We start from the raw sequence: 25,492 nt of genomic DNA on the forward strand, positions 1-25,492 counted from the left end.
ACAAGTTACCACGTATGTAACTTATTTATCCTCGCATGGTGGGCAACGACAGTCGATATAACATGGGTGTTCTGTTTCATACACCTCAAGTCTGCTTATGAGTTATCACGTATGTAGCATACTTATCGCGTGGTGGGGCAACGGCAGTAGTTATAACACGAATGTTTTGTTTTATACACCTCGTGTCTGCTTATGAATTTCCGCATATGTAACTTTGTGGTGAATAAACCAAATTTAATTCCGTGAACTAAAATATTAAATGAACAAACACCAACCTGATAATGCAACTTCACTCATGAAGCTCATCAACCAATTCTCGCACCCTTTTTTAAAATTGCTTATAGAGTAAACCTAACCAACCTAAAGGATCCAGCACCCATACAGTCTGCATTGAATGTAAATATGTTTGAAATCCTGCCTATAAAAAATAGTCTTAACTTCCCAATACCCATAACTCATTGTTGTTTTACAACTTTTACAATTCTCTAGTAAAGCAGTTATAGAAAACGGTTTTATATTTCTTCCAATATTTTTGTTACTACCAAATGGAACGATAAAAGTGAATGAAACATGGACCGTCTTACCCCAAACCCCTCCTATATTTATTTGATAGCATAAAATATTCTATGAAAATGACCAAATATTTTTATACCCACAAAGACACATATTGTGGGGACCATTATGTTTTAATGTGCATGTCATACTACCTGAAGACAGATATTCAGCTTTTACTTGGAGCCTTACATAGTCTTGTATAACTACCATATTGTAACTTGTAAAAATTCCAAAGTGTCGGTCAAATACAACTTCACCAATTTAAAAGTTATTGTTTTGTTGACACTTTGTAAAACTAGCTTTCAAAAATACTGAAGTGTCGGTCAAATACAACTTAACTTATATAATCACCTGTGAAAAGTGGTGCAACCAATTTAAAGGTTATTGTTTTGTTGACACTTTGTAAAACTAGGTGTCAAAAATACTAAAGTGTCGGTCAAATCAACTTAATTTACATAAACATCTGTGAAAAGTGGTGCAACCAATTCAAGGTCACTGACTCAAAAAGTGCAAAAAACAACAAAGCAATTCTGTGATCACAACGTGCATTTATTGAGCAGGCAGTTTACGACCAAACACAATATGTATTGTTGTGTAATAATGACTGTGTCTTGGTCTTCTATTTACATGAGGTAGAATTTACGAGAATTTTTTAAAATTTTTACAAAAATCGAAAATTGCTGTGATTCAAAAATTGGTTTGATTTTTGAAAATTATTTCTTGATTATTTTTTGAGGTAAGATCCAATACAACCAGGGACACTTGCTTACTTTAATGGCAAGATAAACAGCTTTGAGGTGACCTTGGAAGGATGGGATCTAAGGTTTTTGCAAAGTAGGTTTTTGCAATTTCATCCTGTACCGAAAACATAGAAATCTTATTGTGATTCACTTGATGTCGCCAAACACCTTGGCAAAATAACGTATTGGCAGAAAAGTGAAAAAGAATAAAGTTTGCACCAAAAATAATGAAAAGATAAAATGTAAAAGTGATGAGCATGCAGTGTATAATAAAAAGGTGGGATGGGATAACGGCACACATTTCAAATTAAAGCACCATAGAAATCAAATAAAACAGACTTAGGCACTATGCTGATATTGTACAATTGGGGGCGCCAAAGTGCCATGTACCATAGAAAACAAATAAATCTAATGAAGAAAACCTCTGGAACAAATAAAATAAAAGATGTTCTACATAAATTATGGGTTGCGTGAAGCGCCACGCCTCTATTTTCTAAATAACTTGAAATAAGTGAAGTTGTTCTGTAATCTGTACAAAGATAGAAGTTCACACCAAACTTGCTGCAAAATCTGGAAAATAAAACTCTTTGTTAGATAAGAATAGTGATTGTTTAAAAACAATAGGCATTATGAACAAATATTTTGGAAAATACTACCATGTAGACCCCGCTGAGACAGTTTATAAACACTCAATAATAGAGATTCTATTCTATAAGGGTGAGGTCTTCAGTGAGGCACACCTGAGACCTGGGATGTAGGTCTATTACCCCAACACCCAGGGTGCTACCATCTAGACCCCACTGAGGCAGTTTCTAGACATTCAATAATAGAGATTCTATTCTATAAGGGTGAGGTCTTCAGTGAGGCTGTAGGTCTATTACCCCAACACCCAGGGTGCTACCATCTATACCCCACTGAGGCAGTTTATAGACACTCAATAATAGAGATTCTATTCTATAAGGGTGAGGTCTTCAGTGAGACACACCTGAGACCTGGGATGTAGGTCTATTACCCCAACACCCAGGGTGCTACCATCTAGACCCCACTGAGACAGTTTATAGACACTCAATAATAGAGATTCTATTCTATAAGGGTGAGGTCTTTAGTGAGACGCACCTGAGACCTGGGATGTAGGTCTATTACCCCAACACCCAGGGTGCTACCATCTAGACCCCACTGAGACAGTTTATAGACAGTCAATAATAGAGATTCTATTCTATAAGGGTGAGGTCTTCAGTGAGGCACACCTGAGACCTCGGATGTAGGTCTATTACCCCAACACCCAGGGTGCTACCATCTAGACCCCACTGAGACAGTTTATAGACACTCAATAATAGAGATTCTATTCTATAAGGGTGAGGTCTTCAGTGAGGCACACCTGAGACCTCGGATGTAGGTCTATTACCCCAACACCCAGGGTGCTACCATCTAGACCCCACTGAGACAGTTTATAGACACTCAATAATAGAGATTCTATTCTATAAGGGTGAGGTCTTCAGTGAGGCACACCTGAGACCTGGGATGTAGGTCTATTACCCCAACACCCAGGGTGTGACCATCTAGACCCCACAATAATACAACTTAATATACACAAGAAACACGCTCACCTGCAAAGCCATTACTTGCATTACTTGCATAATCCATGTTTGGATCAGTAAAGTTGTCCTCAGTCTCAAGTATGCTGTTCTGTAATATAATAAGAATAATAAAGGTATATATATATATACATAATCTGAATAGCTGAAGTGCCTTGCCCTGCCATGCAAAAATAAACGTTTAAATTTACTCATATTTACCTCTATAAAAAAAATAAAGCCTAGGTATTGGAGTAATACACAATGGGGCCCAATCCTTGGTCTTGGCACAACCTTACCCACCTAAGAAAACAATCACCAACAAAGTTACATACGTGGTAACTTGTTAGCGGGTATGAGGTGTATGAAACAGAACACCTGTGTTATAATGACTGTCGTTGCCTTGCCATGCATGGATAAATAAGTTAACATCATTATAATTCTCCCAACTAACCAAAGATTCACTTCTTCCTAAACTAACGAGTGTAGCTCGATCATTTGACGCCCTGATCGTCTCATCTTCCCCCCCATCTTCCTCCATCACCGAGACCCTACTCAATCTACGAGTTAAACTGACGCAACTCATGCGCTGGGATGCACGCTTGTTGTCACCTGTGATGTCATAAAGGGTAATGTGGTATAATATAATGTGAAATTAATTTTTTGTTTATTTATTGTAGAAAATTATTCGGGGACACAATTTTTAGTTACCACATGGTAACTCATAAGTGGGTACGAGGTGTATGAAACAGAACACCTGTGTTATAATGACTGTTGGCCCGCCGTGCAAGGATAAATAAGTTACATACTTGGTAACTCGTAAGTGGGCATAAGGTGTATAAAATGGAACACCTGTGTTATAACAACTGTCGTTCACACGTCACACGAGGATAACTGAATGTCATTCATTCGCAAAATGTCATAGGAATCAATATGAATAACCACACATGGAGTAGAAACAGCTGATGTTCAACAAGTTAATTTAATTAAGATGAAGTGTCAGGTAATGTGGCCGCACACATACAACTATTATCAAGGGAAACCAGGTTTAGAACTAAAGGTATTTTGTTTTCACGCAAAGTATGTCCCACACTAAGTTATGAAACTGCCATGAGAGGGGGCATACAGTAATTTAAAAACAATTTAGCATTGAATGATAAAAACTTGGTAAAACCAGTTAAAGGTTTTTTTTGACATTTTGTAAAACTACCTGTTAAAAATAATGAAATATCGCTCAAATAAAACTGTACAAATATTGCAAATATTTTAAGTTAAATTTTTGTAAAAATCATTAAAACACTTCAAACACACAATAGAAATATAAAAAAGATCCAAAAAATAAATTACCTGCGTTAATATCACTTGGTGGCAGTACAGGGGTGTCAGGCCAGTTAGACAGCATATAGTTCAACACTTGTATGTGACGTTTGAAACCAATGGCTGCTGATAAGTCAATACTGTTGAGGTATCTGGGGTTAGATAGGTGTTTTTATGAGTTGAAGTTACACCTACGGTCATCAAACATAAGGAAGCTTATTGTTAATATGCAACGTAGATGACATTGTTAAAACACACAAGTAGAGGTTACACCTAGTGTTAGGATACAGTGATTAATGATGTAATCGTGTAAGATATTATGTTTCTATGTATGGAGGTAATGGTTTTGGGAATTTATACCAAATGTTTTTTTACCAAAAGTAACATTGTTAAAATAAAGTTACATTCAAAGTCATCTAACATAAAGAACTTCATAGGTTAAAGTGATTATAAGTGTAACTGTATTTTAACAATGTCACCCCAAATTTTACTCTATTGTTAGATATTGGTAGTCAATTCTATTTTACAAAGTCACTCTTTTTCTGAAACCTTTAATAATTGATGCTTATACATTACATAATATTCTACATTACACGATTACATTAGTAACCACGGTATTACTACACCAACAACCCACGTTATCCAAACTTACCCTTTAGTAGGTCCCACATTGACGGGGCCAAGCAACACGGGGCCAAAACACACGGCGAGGTTCTGACACGTCATTTTATTCTGGTGCGCGTGCATTGAAACTCGTTTGAGGTGATTCAACAGCGCGTATAACGTCGCTTGCTCCGCGGGGGCAGTAGAGAGACCATGTATATGTTTGAGTAGCGCGTCCGTCCGAAGCTTTTGTTCCTCGCTCGCTTCTTCTACCACGAGAGGAAGCTCTACACCGGAAATTAACGAAGGGTTCGGGGCGAACGGTTCCTTGACTGCTGGGACGGGTGTGGGACCTGGGAGTAAAGGGACAGGTTAGATATTTATGTATAATTGGGAAAGACACATGTAGACGATCTACGAAATTATGAGGCAGTTTAGATTCATATCTATATATTTATACAGGGGTGGGACCTGGGGGTTATGGAATAGTTTAGACATTTATGTAAAAACATACATTGACATGTACGGTCAATGAAAGTATGAAGCAATTATGGATTAAAAACATATATGCGAATATGTTAAAATACACATAAGTATTAAAGTTATATACAGTTTATAAACTGGTTTATAAAATTGTCACAGTCTAGACTACAGGTTATAATACACACAGCTTATGAACAGTTTTATTACTTAGCTTTTTAAGTGACAATATAAAGTAACAAAACAAAGTAAAAACAAGAAAATAAAACACAAACCTGGATTATTCTCCATGGCTGTTGTCACTGCTTCTAGTAACTCAGGTGGGAAAAGAGGTTGTGGCAATTCGCGCAAGAAGTCTTTTAATATACCTGCGGCAATCGTCACTTTTAACTCATATGAATAATAGGATTTTTTAATTTCAATTTCAAAAGTTTCGGGTAAAAAACTAAAACCATCTTTAGACTAATTACAACCAATGTGTAATATTATTTTATTTTTCCAATGTATGTTCATATTTTCAAATATTTATCTGAATTTTTTTGGTTTAAAAACTTCCAACATCACTAAAGATGGTTTCATTTTTAAACCGAAATATTTAAACACAGTTTTTGGGTCAGTTTAATACAAACATTACAGCACATATTTAAGATACCAAGATACAATTTTATTTCAAACGTTTCCGTTAAAAAACTAAAAGCCTATTTAATATTCTCATTTTTTTTAAAATAAATTTTTAGTTTTCCAATGTTTGTTTCAAACCTGACAGTGGGCACATATAAATTTTTAGTTTTCCAATGTTTGTTTCAAACCTGACAGTGGGCACATATAAATTTTTAGTTTTCCAATGTTTGTTTCAAACATGACAGTGGGCACCCATATATTTGATACAACTTTTCAGAGAAATAATTTAAACTTGTCACTTAATGTTATTTTAACAAACTTACACTTAACCTAATGACCTCTATCTACTTTATGACATCACAATTTTAACTATTTGCAGTAAACACGTCATAAATAACTTGACCTGCCAACAACTTTAACAGCAGGGTAATTTGAACTGGTTTCCTAGTAAAACTATAAACTGAAATCACCACAAAAAACTTTTACTGTTTATACAACATTCTATTACTGAATGTATATTTATTGTATGCTATACACTAAGGTATAGTAGAGTGAGGCAAAATGGGGCACCTTTTCCCTTTATTTTCTCGTTCCATTTGGTAGTAAACAAACAACACTCAATGAATTATAATTCTGCGTCCTCACAGCTCCCATAGACCGTTGTTAATTATTTAAAACATGACCAGGATATTTAGATATTATGTGATAAAGGTGTCCCGTCTTACCCCACCCTACTATACTACACAACCAACTCATCCGCTATATATGAAATATACAAGCAGTTCTCAAACTTTTTAATGAAATCCAGGTTTAATGAATGAAAACACAAAGTGTAAAAAATCCAGAATAAAAAAACTGTTTAACCTTAAAATTGTGTGTTTTTAGCAAAAAAATAATTCCTAAACCTTGGAAGTTGGCATAAAACATTTTATAATTATTTTCACTTTTTTATAAATTCTAATTTTTAAAACTTTTTTAAATTCTAAAATTATTTAAGCCCCATGTACATTGCTATATAAGGTCATGTGTTACTTGCCAGACAGCTTATCAACTGATTGTCTCATCACAATACCATTTATAGATTGTTTACATATTAACATGCACATAAGTGGATTATATCAGCGATTATTTCACGAACTTGACATGTGATTTTAGAGAAAGGTTTAACCTTTTTGATGCGTATGTCAATTAAATATCATACATGCTTTTTATATAGACTTTAATTTTGTAATTTTGTTTAATGCATTTGTTACTATTTACATTGGAAAACTAGGTGAGTATTGCTATATCGTAAAAAACCCTTATTGAATAGAATCTCTATTATTGAGTGTTTATAAATTGCCTCAGTGGGTCTAGATGGTAGCACCCTGGGTGTTGGGGTAATAGACCTACATCCCAGGTCCCAGGTGTGTCTCACTGAAGACCTCACCCTTATAAAATAGAATCTCTATTATTGAGTGTCTATAAACTGTCCCAGTGGTTTTAAATGGTAGCACCATGGGTGTTGGGGTAATAGACCTTTACATAGGTGCCTAACTTTTTTAATGCAGGTTAGGCAAAATTAGTTACACACGCATCCCTATACAACAATTTGATTTCACTGTTTACTAATTAAAGCAGTGCAGAAAATTTCAGGGTAGCCTGTCTATCTTGTTATCTCAGGTTTGGCACCTACGCACCTACATCCCAGGTCATATATCATCGAGGTTAAACCAAAGTAGCTCATGTCAAATTTTTTTATAAGTGTCTTTTCTACAACTTTGCATTCTGTTGGACAAAAGACACATTTTGGCAATGTTTGAGCAAAACTCAAAGAAATGTGACATAAGCTACTTTGTTTTTACCCCGACGAATTATGTTCCTTATTGAAGACCTTACCCTTGTTCAACAACTTACCAGTTATAACGTTAACATCAGGATATTGTTCAGCAGTGAGCTTCACTTCATTCTTGGAGGCCTCGAGTTCGCTTCGTAGATTCTTCTTCACAATGGCTGATCCACACAGTCTGTATACACCAACCACCTGTGGATTATATTAATTATATTAGAAATAACCAGGGTGTATACAAGTATACATTTTGTGGTCCATATACAAAAATTTTAAACATAGTTTTTCTGGTCCATGTACGATTTTTTGTTTAATTTTATATTTTTATCATTTTTTAAAAGTTTTAATTCATATTCTTCATTATTCAAAATTTTATTACTTTTTAAATAAGGAAGTTTGATTTAATTTGCATATTTCAATAATAAATATTTAATTTAATGTCGTAACCATTGTGAAGGTTTATACAATATTTACGAAGCGTTTTTATACAAGGGGGGGTTTCTAATGTATGGGTGATATATCATGTCATATATGAGGTGAATGACATTTAGTTTCGTAACAATGTCAAGATGGTTTTTGTTGTCGGGATCTTGAAGCAAATAGCTTGAGGCTTGCTCAACCTTAACCACAGGAATGTCGCGCATCGTTAATCATGCGTGACAAAGTCAACCAAGCATGAAAACTCAAGTTTCTTGATTAAAACTTAAATGCAAGAAACGGAATGCCGCATTTTGATTAATACCTACGACCTATATTCAATTCAACCAAACTATTGGTGGGCAAACATGTTATTTACTTTGTGGCGAAGAAGGGAGGGTAAATAGACGAGATATGGGGTTTGTTTACCCCACAAACAACGAACCTATACTGCGGTTACAGACCAAGTATTTTACTCGAGTGGGATATTGTGTGCTAACCAACCACTGAATTGCAACTGTATTATGAGACAATGTTAAACCAGTGGCGCGTGACAAGTGGGGTTGGTTTGAAATGTTATAACCCCTATTATATTATAAATTTCTAACACCATTGATAGCCGTACACTGTTCATACCATTGTAAATATGTGGCATTAGATGTCTCTGAATGACTAAGCTTGTTAGGAATGTGAATCAAACTTGTTTGTTTTGCCATAAATTCAATAAAATTAATTAAATTTAACGGAAAAAGTAGCATTTCTGTATAATGAATGTTAAATATTATAATTTTAGCAGCAATTTAAACTTTTTAGTTGGTTAACTGTTTAAGGAAGATTTGAAAATGTGCTTTAGCTTTTATTTGCTACAGCGACAGACATGTTACACAAACCAACCAACCGTGCATTTACAGAATGCACTTTTGGTTTTCGTTCAAGAAATAATAAGTTTCACATAAATATTAAATAAAAGAAAACACCCAAGCAGTATACTGGTAGTAGTGTAATACTACATTATATAACCGTGCTCCACATCAATATTTCAACATTTCATTATCATCGTGTGTGATCGAATTATAGATAAGGGAGTGAAAAAATTTAAGGAACAGCAATTGGCTGTTCCGACATAGAATTATCACTCCCTTACAAATAGTTTAAATTTCCCCCAAAAAAACTATTTTCTACCCGTGTCACACTGCCCATTATGAGGCCACCCAATATCATTATGACATCACAAAGACGTTTGTCTGTCCAAGTTTCAAACATTCCAAACAAATTATAATAATAACCACATATTATATAACGGTGATATTTTACTTGAACCTGGCCCTGATCTAGCACTCATATTGTTGGACGATTCTCGTTGCATTATAACAAAATACACCAAGTGCTAAATAATGTCACGGGTATTTGCACTACCTTAATCAGTAAACATTACAACCAATAAATACAATTTTTTGTCGGTATGCGCGCTGAATAACCCAGTTTGGGGCCACTATGCCCGTAATTATCCGTCCATACAATATTTAGAACTTTTGATTAAGTAAGTTATGTTTTAATATAATATGTTTCTATGACATCACAACTACTATGACATCACAACTACTATGACATCACAACTACTATGACATCACAACCACTATGACATCACAACCACTATGACATCACAACCACTATGACATCATAACTACCTGCATCCCACGTTCTTCCACCTCATGAATACACGAGTTCACCAACGAAGGAATTCCAAGACTTTTATTTTCTCGATCAACGATGCTTTGGAGATCGGCTCCGAACACTAGAGGGCCAGTGCTAGATGAGTTGTGTTCCAACCCAATCTAATGACGGTAATTAATTGATTAATTTATAAAACGGAAAAAAATAAAATGTTAGTTAATTAATTAATAATATAATAGAATCTCTGTTATTGAGTGTTTACAAACTGCCTTAGTGGGGTCTAGATGGTAGCACCCTGGGTGTTGGGGTAATATACCTACATTCCAGGTCTCAGGTGTGCCTCACTGAAGACCTCACCCTTTGTATAAAAAAAGTTTGTAAAAAGTATCTCATATGGACTAAAATAAGCGATTGCCCACCTTAATATAAAGCGTCCCCCTCGGCTCCAGCCTCACTGCGAGCCTCTCGGAGAACATGTCTCTCGGTCGCTTGCCGTGCATGAGGTGTGCCAGGTTCAACGTGGCGTGCGAACACACCTTCTGTTTGCCTCCTCTCATCTCCCATGTGTATAACACTAGGTGGAGCTCACGAGCTTGGTTCACCGTCATCTGGAATATAAGATTTATATAAAAAGTAGAAAAAAAATAATTCTAAGAAAACCTTATAAAAGTAACACAAGATAATGTGCAATATAAGATCTATATAAAAATCTAAAAATAAAATACTATTTCTAATTTGGAAAATACAAAATTAGAAAAATGTTGGGTTTCAAGAATATTTGAAACAGAACATAAGATGCTTTATCACCTTAGTTTTAATCCTAAAACAGCTTCAACCCTGCAGTTAGGTGTCTATACAAACAAGCAGAGCCAAAGTATATTGCATTCACCACATTAATCAATGAGGTTCCCTATTTTTGATGAATGTAACTGAGTTTTGACAATATCACCCCAGATTTTGCTTAATATCTAAAAACTTAACGTCTACACTTGGTTGAATGTGATGTAACAAAGCGTTCTGTTATGTGTCAATGCACCCCTACTATTGGGAGTCCGTGATGTCATAATAGATATTATTACACAGGAAATGAATGAATGTGGTTGTTTGGATGCAAAACAACCTTTCAATGATAGGGGTTTATAAAGCTCACACTGATTGGTGTAAAAGCATTAGAATTTATACAAATGTGACTGAATAGGTGTGAAACTTGAAACTCAATTTGTTGCAGTGATTTCTAACTTGTGTCTATACAATTTCTCTAAAGCATTTCTTTTATACAAAATTTAATATTATTTTAAATAAGACAAAATACTTGTTTTTAAGGGTAAAAATGCTTTGTACACAAATGTATAGCAACATATGTTATTTATATTTAAAATTAATGATCAAATTAAGTAAATGCAATAAACGCTGTTTGCGGCAATTGTTTCTTTGCAGGGTCCATTAGATTAAATAAAACATGAGATATATTCTTGGTTAATCAGCAACTACGGGCGCGCTTTAATATTTAATGTTGTTTTACTTGTATTTGACCAAAGTTACTTAGAATTAAGATGCATTATATTTGGCTTTGAAGCTTTAAACACCTAACTTAAATATTGCCAAAACTTAAATAGGACCTAACTTTAAATGGTGTTTAATTTAAATAGGGTTAACTGTATTGCTTAAACTGCTTAAACTTAAATAGGGCTTAACTTTAAATAGTGTTTAACTTAAATAGGGCTTAACTTTAAACAAGTTAGTTTAACTACAGAGTAATTAGAAGGTCTTTACACAGGCGTTGTAATAACGCTATACATGGCACATAACATGGATAGCCCGAGGTTACATCGCGCTAATGGAATGTTAAGTTTATCTTTGCGTGTTTTTGAAGAAAACATTTCTAACCTTGCAGTTGAGTTTAAACCGGCCAATCACAAATGAGAATTAAATTGCTTTTAAAGTGTTGCCAGATTTTTTCCAAAATTTAAAAAATGGTAAACATTATATTAATTGTTGTATTTTGTAAGTAGTTTTTTTATTTGGTAAGGACTAAGTAAAAATTACAACATAATTTGATAAATAATGCTGTCAACACTGGGAAAACTAGATGGTCAACACTGGCATCATTTTGACAAAATAATGTGGTCACCACTGGCTAAGCAGTCACATCCAAATAACTTAACACGTTTAAGTTAAGTGTGAATTTTAGCAAGTAAACTAGAACCAGGTCATTCATTGTGACCCGCATTCCTTGTAACAATTAACCATTGTGATGTCATAAATCTACAAAAGTAATAAGTCTTTATGATGTCACAGCCTGTAAAGTTAACTTTCAAACCCTCATAAATCTCCAGGGAGGTTAATAAACACTTAGAACGGCGAAGAGTGAACAGGACCCAAAGGAAATTGTTAAATTTAATAAAAACTTTAAATTACTTTATTCACATAGGACAAAAACAAAGTACATTGTTAGCCTTAAAAACTACAAATTATTGGCATTTACCGCACTGGACACTAGTCAAAACAAAATTCTAAAGAGCTATTTTATTGCAGCTTTGTGCTAAAAAACAAAGTGATCAGTTTTGAATAATAAGTGCTAAAACTGAACTAAATTCTGATAGAGTTCCATTCTTTTAGGTTTAAGTTACAAAGGTGGTGATATTGTTTGATACCCTGTCATAATACAAGTTGTATGACATCACAATACATGATGATGACGTCATAAGTGCTGACAACTTACATTGTAAAGCACTTAATGTAAAGTATATCACTCAACACAAAGGCTAATACATTATGACAAATGTAATCCCATACAAATGCATATGTCAACGACATTTTATATTACGTGAGTGCTGACAGTGTGTTTTGTTATAACTTTTACAAGATATATAACTGAAATATTATATTGAGGTGTGGTTGAATTGATATAAGAACGAAAAAGTAAATTTGGCTTGTTTTAAAGTTAACCCACAAATGCAGGTTCACCCCACACACTGAAAGAGCTTCCAGCATCCCCAACCTCTGAAGTACTTGTCTATTTTGCCAATATTTACATCTATATACACCAGTCTTACACCTAACAATTATGGCAAAAAAAATTTGTAATACCTAGCAGCCTGTATGACCTTTAACACTAAGTATGCTTTAACAAATAGCATTGCTAGTCATGAATGAAAGCATTGTGATGTAATTAATCAACAATGAGTCTCACACACAACTAAGTGTGTATAGTGGTTGTGTGTCAATAATAACTTGATTGTTGCTTAACAATGAACTTTATAGAAGGATAAAATAGTTTTTCAAGGTCTATACACAAGAAGTTGAACAAGATTTGGTTCTGCAGTGAGCATGAGGTGTATGAATACACCATGTGTGTCTGGTGTATAAGAAGACACCCATGTTATAACTTGACAGTGAGCATGAGGTGTATGAATACACCATGTGTGTCTGGTGTATAAGAAGACACCCATATTATAGCCCAACAGTGATACATAATAAACTCATGTTACAACTCAAGCATAAGGTGTGAAAGCCCCACAAACCTCAAAACATTGATTCCACGCCACAGCCCCCCTGCAAGTTTGCATGGTTGTTCCGATCCGTTTAGTCTTTGCATCATCTACTTGCACCAAACAGTAAGCTTCACATAATGTCTTCTTTAACTCCCGCACACCGTACAATGTTAATACTAGACAACCTGAAAGTGGGAAATATTAACCTAAATATATTAATTTTTATAAGTCATGTTATATGGAATAAAAATTATGGGAAATTAAATATAAAATTAACAGAAGCAAAACCTGGGGTGGCTAACCATTGCATTTTGGATTAATCAGTTAACATTACAATTTACAATCGCTGCAGCAAAAATACTTTTTGAAATTTAATAATTTTTGATATCCATGCTATATGGAATAAAAACTTTGGTACATAAGAACAAACCTGGGTAGCAGGGTAGGCAGAATACCCATTGAAATTTGGATTAATCAGTAAACATTACAACCACTGCAACAAAAATTATTATTGCCTCCCCCTGTGTTTAGACAGATTGGCGCCAATAAACACCACAAACTACAGTGGGGTAAATGCTATTAATAGGAAAATTAAGTTAAATTACACAACAGTTTATTTGGCTAAGTTTATTGTAAGTTACCACACACTAACACAACATATTTTTTTGTATAAGTTAAGTTTATTATAAGTTAACATACACAAACAGTTTTTGGAGCAAGTTTAGTATAGATAAGTTTAGTATATACTATAAGCTTAGGTTAACATACACATACCGTCAACTGCAGTAGATAACTGAGTGTTAACCATGGGCAGTGGTTTGTATTTTTGGAACTGCGATAAATTTAGAGGTTTGATTGACGGGTCTGTGTTGGTGTTGTCGAGTAGGAGTTGCCGACTTAAGCGGCGCTGTTGTGCCTGTTTAGGGGAAGCACCCATGTTACTATGGTGTGGTAAAGCAAATACATTAAACTATAGTAGTGGTGTATTGTATAAATTGTAACTGAAGGATACCGGGTTCAATGCTCGATGTGGGCAAGACACTTAACATTGCTTTAACCAAGTGGTCACTAATTGGTTGTTGTAGCACCTGGGTGTCGGGGAAATGAGCCAACTGTGGCCTAAACCTGAGGTCCCATAATTTGCTGTAGGACCTCACCCATATAGAATGGAATAGTGTACAAGTAGTATAACATTATGTACAGAAAATGAAACACTCGGAAAACAAACACATCACAACACACACTAACACCTACCATGCTCATGTCGAGATGATATCTGTTAAGAATCGCTGAGTCATTGCTGTCAATATTCTTATGTATATTATGCTGAGTCACGTTACGGATGAGTGGGTTTACTCCACGACCAAACTGTTCGTCAAATTGTTCGTCACCAACCCAACAACGGTATTCACTCGCGTTGTCTGAACTGCTGTGAGAATTAAATTGTTGGGAAATGGTATCATATATATGGGCTGCTGTGATTGTTCTAAAACTGACAGGAAAAACTTGTGTTTAAAAAACTGTGAGAATAAACTTCATTAGAAAAAATCGTATTGTATGTATGAACTGCCATGTTTGTATTAAAATTGACCGGAAAATTGTGTTTAAAAAGCCAAGATAAAGTTTGTTTTAATACAGCCCATAGCCCCATATTTATGATAAGATTATATCTCAAATATTTCATACATAATTATAGCTAGTAGTAATGCCTAATACGCAATTCATTTCAAAACAAGTTATAACAAGGGTTTAAGAGTAATGTGAATAGACCTCGCCACTTATAATCCATAGTTGTACAAGATTTAAACGCAAGGACAAGATTTGAATAAAAAACAAACCTCTTATTTACAACATGCCAGTTACATATGGGGTGACTAATCCCAAGGGTTTGAACACCCCCTTTTTACACAGGAAAGATTTGCTTTATGGGTGGGGCAGTATATGTGGGGATTTGAAAACTATGTGAACTATTGTACAAATGCCAACAACTGTACGCAGTAACTCCACGGTCTCCACCATAATGAAGTATGTGCTGCACAGAGGTGCCAAACTTATAGCTATCAACAAATTCTAAAAGTAACTATTTAAACCATTATATAAATGCTTATAACTGTACTCAGTAACTCAGCCATAATGATGTATGCGCTGCCCAAACTTTCTGAGTTGGGAGGGTGGAGGGAAAGTTAGACACAATCATTTAAAACAAATCCAGCTTATTGGGTGTACTGTTTACTGAATAATTGGCCCAAAACACAAGTGTTAACTCTTATAAGTAAACCAAGCACCATACATATTATATATATATGAAAGAAAAAATGAAGGGTGTAATAGGCTCAACTACATGTAGAAGTTTCTACATTAATAAAAGCACACAACACAGTTTAAGAAGGAAAAACATGCTCCCAACTTAAAAACATGACCAAGAGACACCAGAGTTAAATCTTATAAGTGGAGCGAGCGTGGCATGTTCCTACAAATGTCTTGAGATAAGAGACCGCTGTCGCTTATGTTTGCTTGGTCGTGTTTTACACAAAGATGATGCAAACAAACATGAGAAGCCTCGGCAAATAAGGTTGGGAAATATGGGACGTTTGAAGCTTAACTTGTGGGCAGAGAATTATCAACTTAATCCCAGTTTCTTAACTTTTGATACAGCACAAAATAGACAGTATTTAAAACTCTGTTATTTTAAACGATAGATTTAATAATTTTTTCCGATTTTTATAATTTCCATTGCATCTATAACAATACATTTTAACTATTTATTTTAAATAACTAAATATATATATTAATATAGAGCCAATAGAACATGAATAGCATAAAATGTAAAATTCTATTTTATACTATAAGGGTGAGGTCCTATGGCAGGCCCAGGGGACCTGGGATTCGACCCATTAGTCTATAATTACAAATACGACAACTTTTATAAGATGAACCAAAACAACAGCGTCCTGTAAACTACTATGTTGATATAAAAAAATACAATGGAAATTCTAATTATAATTATGACATCACTATTTATATTATACAATATTTCTTCCTTAACCCCAACCTTACAATGTGGGAAACAGGAAAATTCAATTTACTAAATAAATAAACCAAACAAAAATCCCTGAAAAATATTTACAGAAATGAAATTATAATAAATCTAGTTTAACAGTTTAGGTACAAACTAAACAAATGCATTTTTAGTCATGACTTGCATTGCCCAGATTTGGGTCTTTTACTTTGTGTGTCCAGAACTATGGGGTACCGCAAATTTTGGTATAAAATAAAAAAAAAATAAAAAAAATATAAAAACAAATCAAATAAAATAGCAAATTAGTTTCATTGCCGCATTTAACTTTCCCCACAACAACCCGCAATGACATCATAGTATACATTAACATTATAATACATCAGAGTTGTTTTGACATAAGTATCACTGTGATGTCACATACCACAGATAAGCTACTTGAGGTATGGCCTTCAACTAACCAAGATTCATATCAGCTTTGTTTACCAATGTATTACTGAGGTTGCTATGCAAGCATGTTTCTACATAATAATCATATCAGTAATTGAACTTGAACCAGATACAATATATCTATGTAAATGTAATCATAGGCGCCAAACCTGGGGTGGCAGGGTAGGCAGGTCACCCCTGAAATTATCTATATTATTCAGTAAACAACTTATAATACAATATGTTTTACAGGTCATGGGGCACAAGGATTACTGCCTCCCCTGGAATATATAAAGTTTGGCGCCCATGCATGTAATATATATTATAATATAGCCATATACCTTTTTTAAAGCTAGAAAAATGAATCATGTTTGCAGAAGTTAAAAAGAAAAGTATAAAAAAGTAACCCATGCTTTGTCAAGGCTACGTTTTTATTATTTTTGTTGGGGAACTTGAGTATAAAAAAATTAACATTAAAAAAAAATTGAATTGTTTGATATTCGACAAAACGGAACACAGTCATTTTAAAACAGAAATTGATACGAATAAACAGAAGACAAGTGATGACATGGTTATTCTATTTTTATATATAAGGTAACTCCTTACTGGAGTATTTTTTAAATCACTCGCTTTATGAATATGGGGTAATGTTACATAAACAATGTTAAACAAGCATCATTCACGAATATCAATTGTGATGTCATAATACTCTGTAATTTAACCCCATGTCATAAACATAACCAGTTAGATCTTAAGTAATAAAGTAATCTAAGGATACTGTGTCTCTTTATATCATCAGTGTAAAATGAGAGCTGAACTGGCAGTACTTATAAAGTTGTAAGTGTGGACTACCCAGCTCTCTTTACACTGAACATCTGCATGTGTCTCTTACATCATCAGTGTAAAATGGGAGCTGAACTAACAGTACTTATAAAATACAACATTGGTCCATGGTTTAATCTTTAGAGTACTACATAGCAGCGTGTGTATGTGTTTAAAATAACTGTTGAATTACTGCATAGTTAACTTAATTAGCTTCCTACCACAAAAAACAACACATAGTCACATTACAATCCATTACCCGATAACAACTTAAACCAACCACTGGGTTAGCTGCGCTCCAGGATTGCAAATACTAATGGATCCAGAAGATAATCTAACAAACATATGTATCAAATATAATAACTTAGGGGAACTGCATTTTTTAGTTGGGTTGATATATGTTTTAAAACCCGAAATAGCGATTTAAAAAACCTAAAAAGGATAATAGATAAACTAAACCCTATATAGCTATACACAACCCCAAATTTTGTCGAAAATTAAAAAATGTGCTGCATATGCACGAACGAACCTTCGAATCATCTTAAACTGCTTCATTATCTTCATCCCCCAGTTTTTCTTCCTCATCCGGCCGGGCGACGTCACTTTACTTCCACTCGCCTCGTTTTTGTTATGATTTACCGACTCTGGAATTTCATTATGATGTCATCAATACAAAACAATACAGAAGTTTCTACTCGGGTAGTTTTGGGTTATAGGGAACAAATTTAAAAACGGTTTTTAAAAACAAAATGTGTGCTTTAATATGTTAACTCATGTAACTTGTGTATTCATATACTTCATTTTATTCATCAGGCCTATTAAATGTCATTATCGTTTAATATAATTGTTTGCTTTCACTTAAAAGAATGAAACTTAAGGTTAAAACTTATAACATTTAAAATTCATGTTCCTTTTTTTAAAAATTAAACAAAAAAGGAATGATTTACTGAAGTAAAACTATCTTATAAATATAATAGGGCATAAAAATAATGTTGATTTCTGGTGCTTAGTTATATAAATATATTATTAAATTTAAAATTTTTTCTTCATTCCAAACAAAGTGTTACTTTTCCTTAAAAAAAAACAACAAAATATAAATGTCAACTCAAACTAAAGTACAGGTACTAACAAAGATCAAATAATATAAAACCAATCTAATCAATACATTATGGGTAATGGCTGAGGGTAAAGAATCAGCTGTATCAACACATTCCTATTGCTTATGGGGTAAAGATAACAACAGAGTTATTGTTGGTGAGTATACTATACTGCAGGTATAATGGGGGCAACAAAGGATATTTATCGGGGATTTCCATTGAAATTAAATTGTATTGGACTGAATTCATGAGGTGTAATTTTGTGGTTGTTATTTTGATAGAAAATCACCATATAGGTTAAGTTATAAGAGACAAAACAACTTGTATTTGTCTTTTTGATAATGGTATATTGATGACCATCAATCAAAATTGATGCATAATAACAAAAAAGGAATCTAGCATATAATATACTGTAATTAGTGGCAAAACAATTCAAATATTGGTGTATTTATGAATTGGTATATTTTTTGGGATGTTATTGATCTTATAGTTATATATTAATCTCTTTGAATATAATAACGAAAGTTGGATTAATTAAAACATAATAAAGAAAACGAAATTAGCAGCAATACAATAGAAGTTACGGGAAAATATTGTTTGCAAATGGTTGAAATTTTAATAACAAATTTTAAGAGACAAATTTTAAAAAAAAAATATACAAATTCAAGAAATTGCAAATGCTTGCTTTATGAGGAATACACTGGTGCCATTTGGTTTAATCATTTGGTTGGATTGTTTAAATAAGTGTGAGGGTAACTTCAAAGAGTTAACTTTAAGTGGTATAATAGATCTAGGGGGTATAATAATAAGTAGACACCTACACCATATGTGGTTGTATCCTTGTATGTATTGGAAGTGTGCACATGTGTAGGTAATGTAATGAATATTAAATATTGTGTAAGATGTGGAATACCATACATTCCTGTATGATGACGCACATTATCCATTTATTTGAACAGTGTATTCTAACAGATTAAACAAGTAGGGGATAAAAGCAGTCTGTTTTCTATGTACTGTGTATACGGCATTAACTATAAGCATCTCTAGTCTCTACCTTTGGAAATTGTTATGTTGTAGATATAAAAGTCCATGTATATGACATAAAAGATATAGTAGGATGGGGGAAGATGGGACACCTTTTTATTCTATTTTCTCGTACCTTTAGTAAACAAAAAAAAATTCAAAGAATTATAAAACCTTGTCCTCGCAACTTTCATAGACCGTTGTTAATTGTTTGAAACACGACCAGGATATTTATATATTTTGTGCTAAAGGTGTTCCATCTTCTCCCACCCCACTATATTTAAAGCTAAAAAATCAATTTAATCATTTTATCTTGCTTAATTTAACAGACAGGTTTAGTGCGATGCTCTGGTGCTACGAAATATTTAACAGACACAAAATCCAGTTTAACAACCTATATATTGTAACAGATATACAACATTAACATAATAGTAAGGTGGGGGAAGACAGGACACTTTTAGCACATAATAACCAAACATCCCAATCGTGTTTTGAACAATTAACAACGGTCTATTAGAGTCGTGAGGATAAGGTTTTATAATTCTTTGAATATTCTTTGTTCACTACCAAATAGTACGAAAAAATAAAATGAAAAGGTGTTCCATCTTCCCCACCCTACTATACACATTCTTTACATTTCATTTCACCCTAAATTACATTTTTATCCAATGATTGTATAACGCACGGTGTGCCATGCGTGATGTATAAAGCTGACATTTCACTTTCTATTTTAAGTACATTGTGATGCGGACAATAGAATTGTTTGACCGACTATTCATGGACAATACTGTGACAAAACTAACTATTTCAAACTTTCAATTAATTTATTTGGGGTGGTTTAAAATATGTTTTAATAACGTAAGAATAAAACATTCTAAGGGGGAATTTTCCGCACTGCATTAATTAGTAAACATAACAACCAATAAGTTAAATTAGTTTTACAAAAATGCCTGTATTTTTAAAAGTTTGGTACTTGTCATACAATATTAAATTATATACCTTTTTTATAATTTAAAGTCTTATTATTTTGGTTTAAATTCAATAAAATATCCAAACACAAATATTGGCTATTAATTTAAACTTGCCTTTTTTATCCTTCCATTCAGGGCTTAATTCCTTGCTTGTGGTATCAGTCGATAATTCCTTCATATCCTTACTCTCTTTCACGTCAGAACTTTGCTCAGGAGTTGGAAAAAACTTGGTTTTGCTATGAAGTGGGCTAGATGGTGAATTAACTGACAGAAGTCGTTTTGCAGATTTTTCACTTGGACTTTTTTGCATCTTTGTTAAACTTTCGTTCTTTTCCGAGCTCCCTTTTAAAATTCCTTTAAGAGAGTTTTTACGGTCCGTTCTATTTGTGTTGGGCGAGTTTGATGCATTACTATTGCTTCCACTCGAGGATTCGGAGGTCGTTCGCTTGCTCGTGCTTCGGGGAAACCATTTCTGAAAAAAATTATAGTTTCGTAAGTCCATACATGAAAAAAAAACTGAAAAAAACTATCTTAAGTGAAGAAGTTCGCCTGAAAATCAAGAGTTTAAACAAATTGTTATAAAATAGTAAAAAAAAGTTTTAAGACTAAGAAAAATACAAAAAAAACATTAAAAACTCCTATACATTATTATATATAGGCTATAAACCTATAACAGGTAATATTCTTAAAGGCAAATTGTAATGATATTTCAAGGTATTTTAAAGAGTTAAAATGGTCATTTTAATTTCTCTAGTGCACTTAAACATACTCGCGCAACTACGGAAGAAAGTTTGCCAAAGTTATTTGATGTTTCAAGATGGCGTAACCAACATCAAAGGCTAGCCTTTTATAAAACTTTCTGAGCTATTAACTGAAGCATACTTGAAAGTAACATGAAAGCATGATAATAATAGTTATATAAAGTTGCCAATACAATATATGTAACATACTATATATAAAATAAAAAGTATTGTTAAAATATATATATATAAAACTAGTCAATTTGTAATTTGTATAAATGTTAAATCATGTATATAATATATGTGTACTGTTATTCCAAGTCGCCCAATATGTAGCATATTATATAGAAATTAGAAAGGTAGCTTTTAATGAATATATTTGTAATGTTAATGGACATAATATATCAGTAACAGATGAAAAGCAATCTTCGAGTCAAAATATCCAAAAAATAGAGGAATTTGTTCGGTTTTAAGTAAAATGACACCATTTTTTAAGGATATCAATTTTCTATAAAATAAATGTTCAAATCCAAACCTGATTTGATGGCTTTTGGTTTTCCAAGTTTAAATCCAAACTGTTTTTTCTCTTCGTTAAATTGTTAGTTGGTTGGGATGTTCCGTCTAACCTGCTTTGTAATTCTTGCGAGACTTTGGTTCCTCTATTCAGCCATTCCCTTCTCTTATCCACAGTAACACTGGGTGTGTTCTTTGGTTGAGTGTCGCTGGTTCTATCAAAGTTAGGAGTGGGGAAAGGTGGGATGTTATATTTCCCTGAGGCTGGGTCTTGGTGGTTAATATTATTTCTATGATTCAACTCAGAGAGATTTGCGCCGTCGATCGAATGCGATCGTCGAGCTGTGTTTTGATGATTCAGCAATATTTCTGCTGACTCAGCATTTAGGGATGAGTTCACGGAAGATGACGAAGAGCCCGATGCATCTCGTAGAGGTTGGGAATAAGCATCCACGCTTACTTCTTCTTCAACGCCACTGGAGGATAAAGATGACTCATCATCAGAATCTGCTACTTCGTCATAATCTGGTTCGTGCAACGAAACTGTATCTGCCATCCCCAAATCAAGAGCGTGGTCTTCCTCATTTTGAGAGGAAACATAGGAAGTCCACTGTCTTCCCTCCTCACTATTGCTCTTAACTGTCGATAATATTTCTTCCAGTAAACTACGCTGCCCGTTTTCATTCGTTGTTTCTTGTGGTTTAGTTTTAGGATTCAACTTTGGTGGTAGGGGCGGTGTCTTTAAGCTGCTGTTGTTGTTTGTATTATTTGGTTTATCAAGGCAAGCTATTGCCTCAAGTAAAATCTGAAAGGATTCGTCGAATTTTTCATTCAATTTCGACTCGCTGTTAACTTTTGGGGAAGCTGTTCTTTTTGATTCTTTTGGTGGAATTTTCGGCGCTTCTGTATGTGTTTCGTTCATAGTTGTATTTTGCACTGTGTTGTCATAAACACTTTTTACCGCTGAGTTATTTACCTTAACGCGACTCAAATTACTATTGCGATCGATTTTAATGCCGTTGCTTTCCACCACTATGTCCTCAGGTAAAACATCCATCCTTGGTTTGTTTGTACTTTTAACAGAATTCTCGACAGGCGTAACAGCAACATGGTTAGAGCTGGTGCGACCGTTTTCGTTCGAATGCGGCGTTCTAATTGTGAGTGACATGTGCTGAACAATGGCCATTATTGCAGCAACCATCTGCACACTTAGATGGCTGACTTCAACTGTGTTAATAGCCAACAGTTGATCACCAGGGTTAACTAGACCCAGCACTGCAGCTTTACATTTGGGTTCCAATCTACTGATAAATATTCCCTCTTTGCATCGAGTACCATCAGGAAGCACAGACAAATCTGTCCCTCTTGAAATTTTCCGTTTTTTAATAAAAATACCGAGTGTTTCGCTTTGCTCTTTCTTGATCTCGACAGTTTTAATGCAACAGTTTTTGGGACTGCGGTTTGTGAAGCTCGCCATCCTCCGGACACTTATCAACTTCCGTACGATCCTCGTCTCTTTCCTTCGCTCCACTTTATCATTGGAGGTCATCGGTTTCAAGGGATCGTGAGCAGATCCGTTCCGGATGTTACTCTTCCCCACCTCAGAATGACTTCCCGCATCGTTTATCTTCTTAAGGAGTTCAAAAGGAAGATCAATGCCGGCGGGATCGAACCGGCTAACTCGAATGTCTCGCTGTGACAATATAATTGAGATTAATTATCATTCTTTTTTATTATACATGGGTAAGATCCTACAACAAGGCTAGTCATGGTACGTATGGTTTATGATACCCAACTAAACGATATGGCTTCATACAGTAACAGGAAAAAAACAGTGATTTTGTATTGGTGTCCAAAAATGGACGCCAATGTTTCTTAACCATAACTTCACTACTTAATAGGACCAGCAATAATACTCGGACGTAAACAAAGGACATTAAACGAATTTTAAGATCGTAATACTCCTATAAACCGACGTTAATTGTTTGATACACGATCAGAATATTTGGATATTCTGCTACTATATTCTATTTCTAACCTTTTTCCCTGAAACAACATGGCGGTCGCAAATTCGATTCAGTCGAGCGTTTCCGTTCACCACATTCCCACCACCAGGGGTGCAAGTGAGCATAGTTTTGTTGTTTTTCCGTCGCACAGCTGCTGGCACGGACAGCGAACGTTTAAAAGTTCCGTTCAAATCAACGTCATTATTTTGATTCATATTCCCAATGTAAGGTTGGCCCTCCTCATGTCTACTTCAAGCTTGGTTGGAATCAAATGTACAGTTGGCATAAGTTTGGCTTCTATATTAATACTTAACAAAGCTAACTGTAACGAGAAACATAAAATATTAGATGCAGTTTAATATAAATATTAAATTTGCTTGATATCTGGCTTTTTGTTTAAACTAAACCACATAAAAAATGCAGTAGGGTAGGAATATTACCTAATTGTTATCTTTTATTTGTAAAATAATGTTCGATATGTGTATTTTTTTTCAACACACTAAAAATATATATTATAGTTGTAAAAATATAGTGACAAAGATGAGCAAAAAAGGCCTTTCCATTCCCTTTATTAGCAGTTGTAACTACAGAAAATCCAATAACTTTAGACTAACTAATACCTCCTTACAGCTTTTATACATTAAAAATATGCACTATGTCCCTTACACATACAAAAAGGCTGTTATAATAAAGTTACCCAAACTTTGTTATGATAGTCGGCTGTAGTATTTACAAACATAGCTGAAAAATATTGATGAAACTATTGCGCGACTTTCAATAAAGCGAACTGGGCCATAACATTCCGATGCGTCCGCTGCATTTAACACTCTCGAAGTAACACATCCTGTTCTGCGAGCACTCGAAGTTCGCCATAATTACGGTTGTCTGTCTCGCAGCTGTCTCTTCTTCGTTCATGTTCAGAAATAAAACGTAAATAGCGCGACCAGGAGCGCTTGATTTTTCGTGTTTGAATTGGCGCCTTCATAAAACGACAAATATTAAGTAATCAATATATTTGTATGCACATTATACCACCATAAGCGATCAAATAAACCCACTGTAGTACTAACATAGCGCCGTGTCGACCCGCACGCACCAATAACTTCTCGACATTCCATCGTTCGAGTCGCGACGACCGCGAAATATGACGTATGATCTCCCGATTGCTCACTACCGCACTCAGTGTTGGAATTTCAATATTTTTCCCAAAAAAGTTTTTTGGTTTTTGTTTGGGGACAAATTTTAAATATATTAAAAAAATCAAAACATCTTTTGATTATTGTTGTAAAATTAATCTATAACTTTATAAAACGGTTAACAATTTTTAGCTACTTTAATTTTTCCATATCTTGTTCTAATTTTTAACAAAACACTTTCTTCGCTTTAGTACCTGCACGGCCATTAGCTCATGAGATAAATAAACCTCTTTGTGTTTTAACTTTTGTGACATTTTTCTAATTTTAATTTTTTTTGGTAAGTTTTAGCGCCAAACAGGGGTTTTTCCTTTGGGAATTTACCTTAGAAATATTAAAACAAACACCAACAATCTTAGCCAATGAGATTCCTTTATTT

The 25,492-nt window shown here is 34.1% G+C and overlaps 1 protein-coding gene across 3 annotated transcripts; it reads right to left on the reverse strand.

The window, feature by feature from the left end:
* Positions 1-1,083: 1,083 nt before the first annotated feature.
* LOC100184086 (rho GTPase-activating protein SYDE2) lies at positions 1,084-24,238 on the reverse strand. Of its 3 annotated transcripts, none has more exons than XM_009863109.2 (16): positions 23,953-24,238; positions 21,937-23,607; positions 20,776-21,133; positions 18,100-18,214; positions 14,558-14,729; positions 14,078-14,219; positions 13,334-13,488; positions 10,229-10,417; positions 9,824-9,970; positions 7,787-7,913; positions 5,545-5,637; positions 4,839-5,142; positions 4,217-4,338; positions 3,324-3,481; positions 2,903-2,981; positions 1,084-1,865 (listed from the first exon to the last, which is right to left on the reverse strand). In XM_009863109.2, the coding sequence occupies exons 1-16, from the start codon at positions 24,133-24,135 to the stop codon at positions 1,843-1,845; spliced, it is 4,038 nt and encodes a 1,345-aa protein (XP_009861411.2). In that variant the 5' UTR covers positions 24,136-24,238; the 3' UTR covers positions 1,084-1,842. The 3 variants fall into 3 exon arrangements, with proteins under 3 accessions (XP_009861411.2, XP_018671147.1, XP_018671146.1); XM_018815602.2 differs by having other exon boundaries at positions 4,217-4,326; positions 14,558-14,732; XM_018815601.1 differs by having other exon boundaries at positions 14,558-14,732.
* Between the last annotated feature and the right edge of the window lie 1,254 nt (positions 24,239-25,492).

Source organism: Ciona intestinalis, unplaced genomic scaffold (genome assembly GCF_000224145.3).
Source record: "Ciona intestinalis unplaced genomic scaffold, KH HT000094.2, whole genome shotgun sequence".
NCBI classification, from domain to species: Eukaryota; Metazoa; Chordata; class Ascidiacea; order Phlebobranchia; family Cionidae; genus Ciona; species Ciona intestinalis.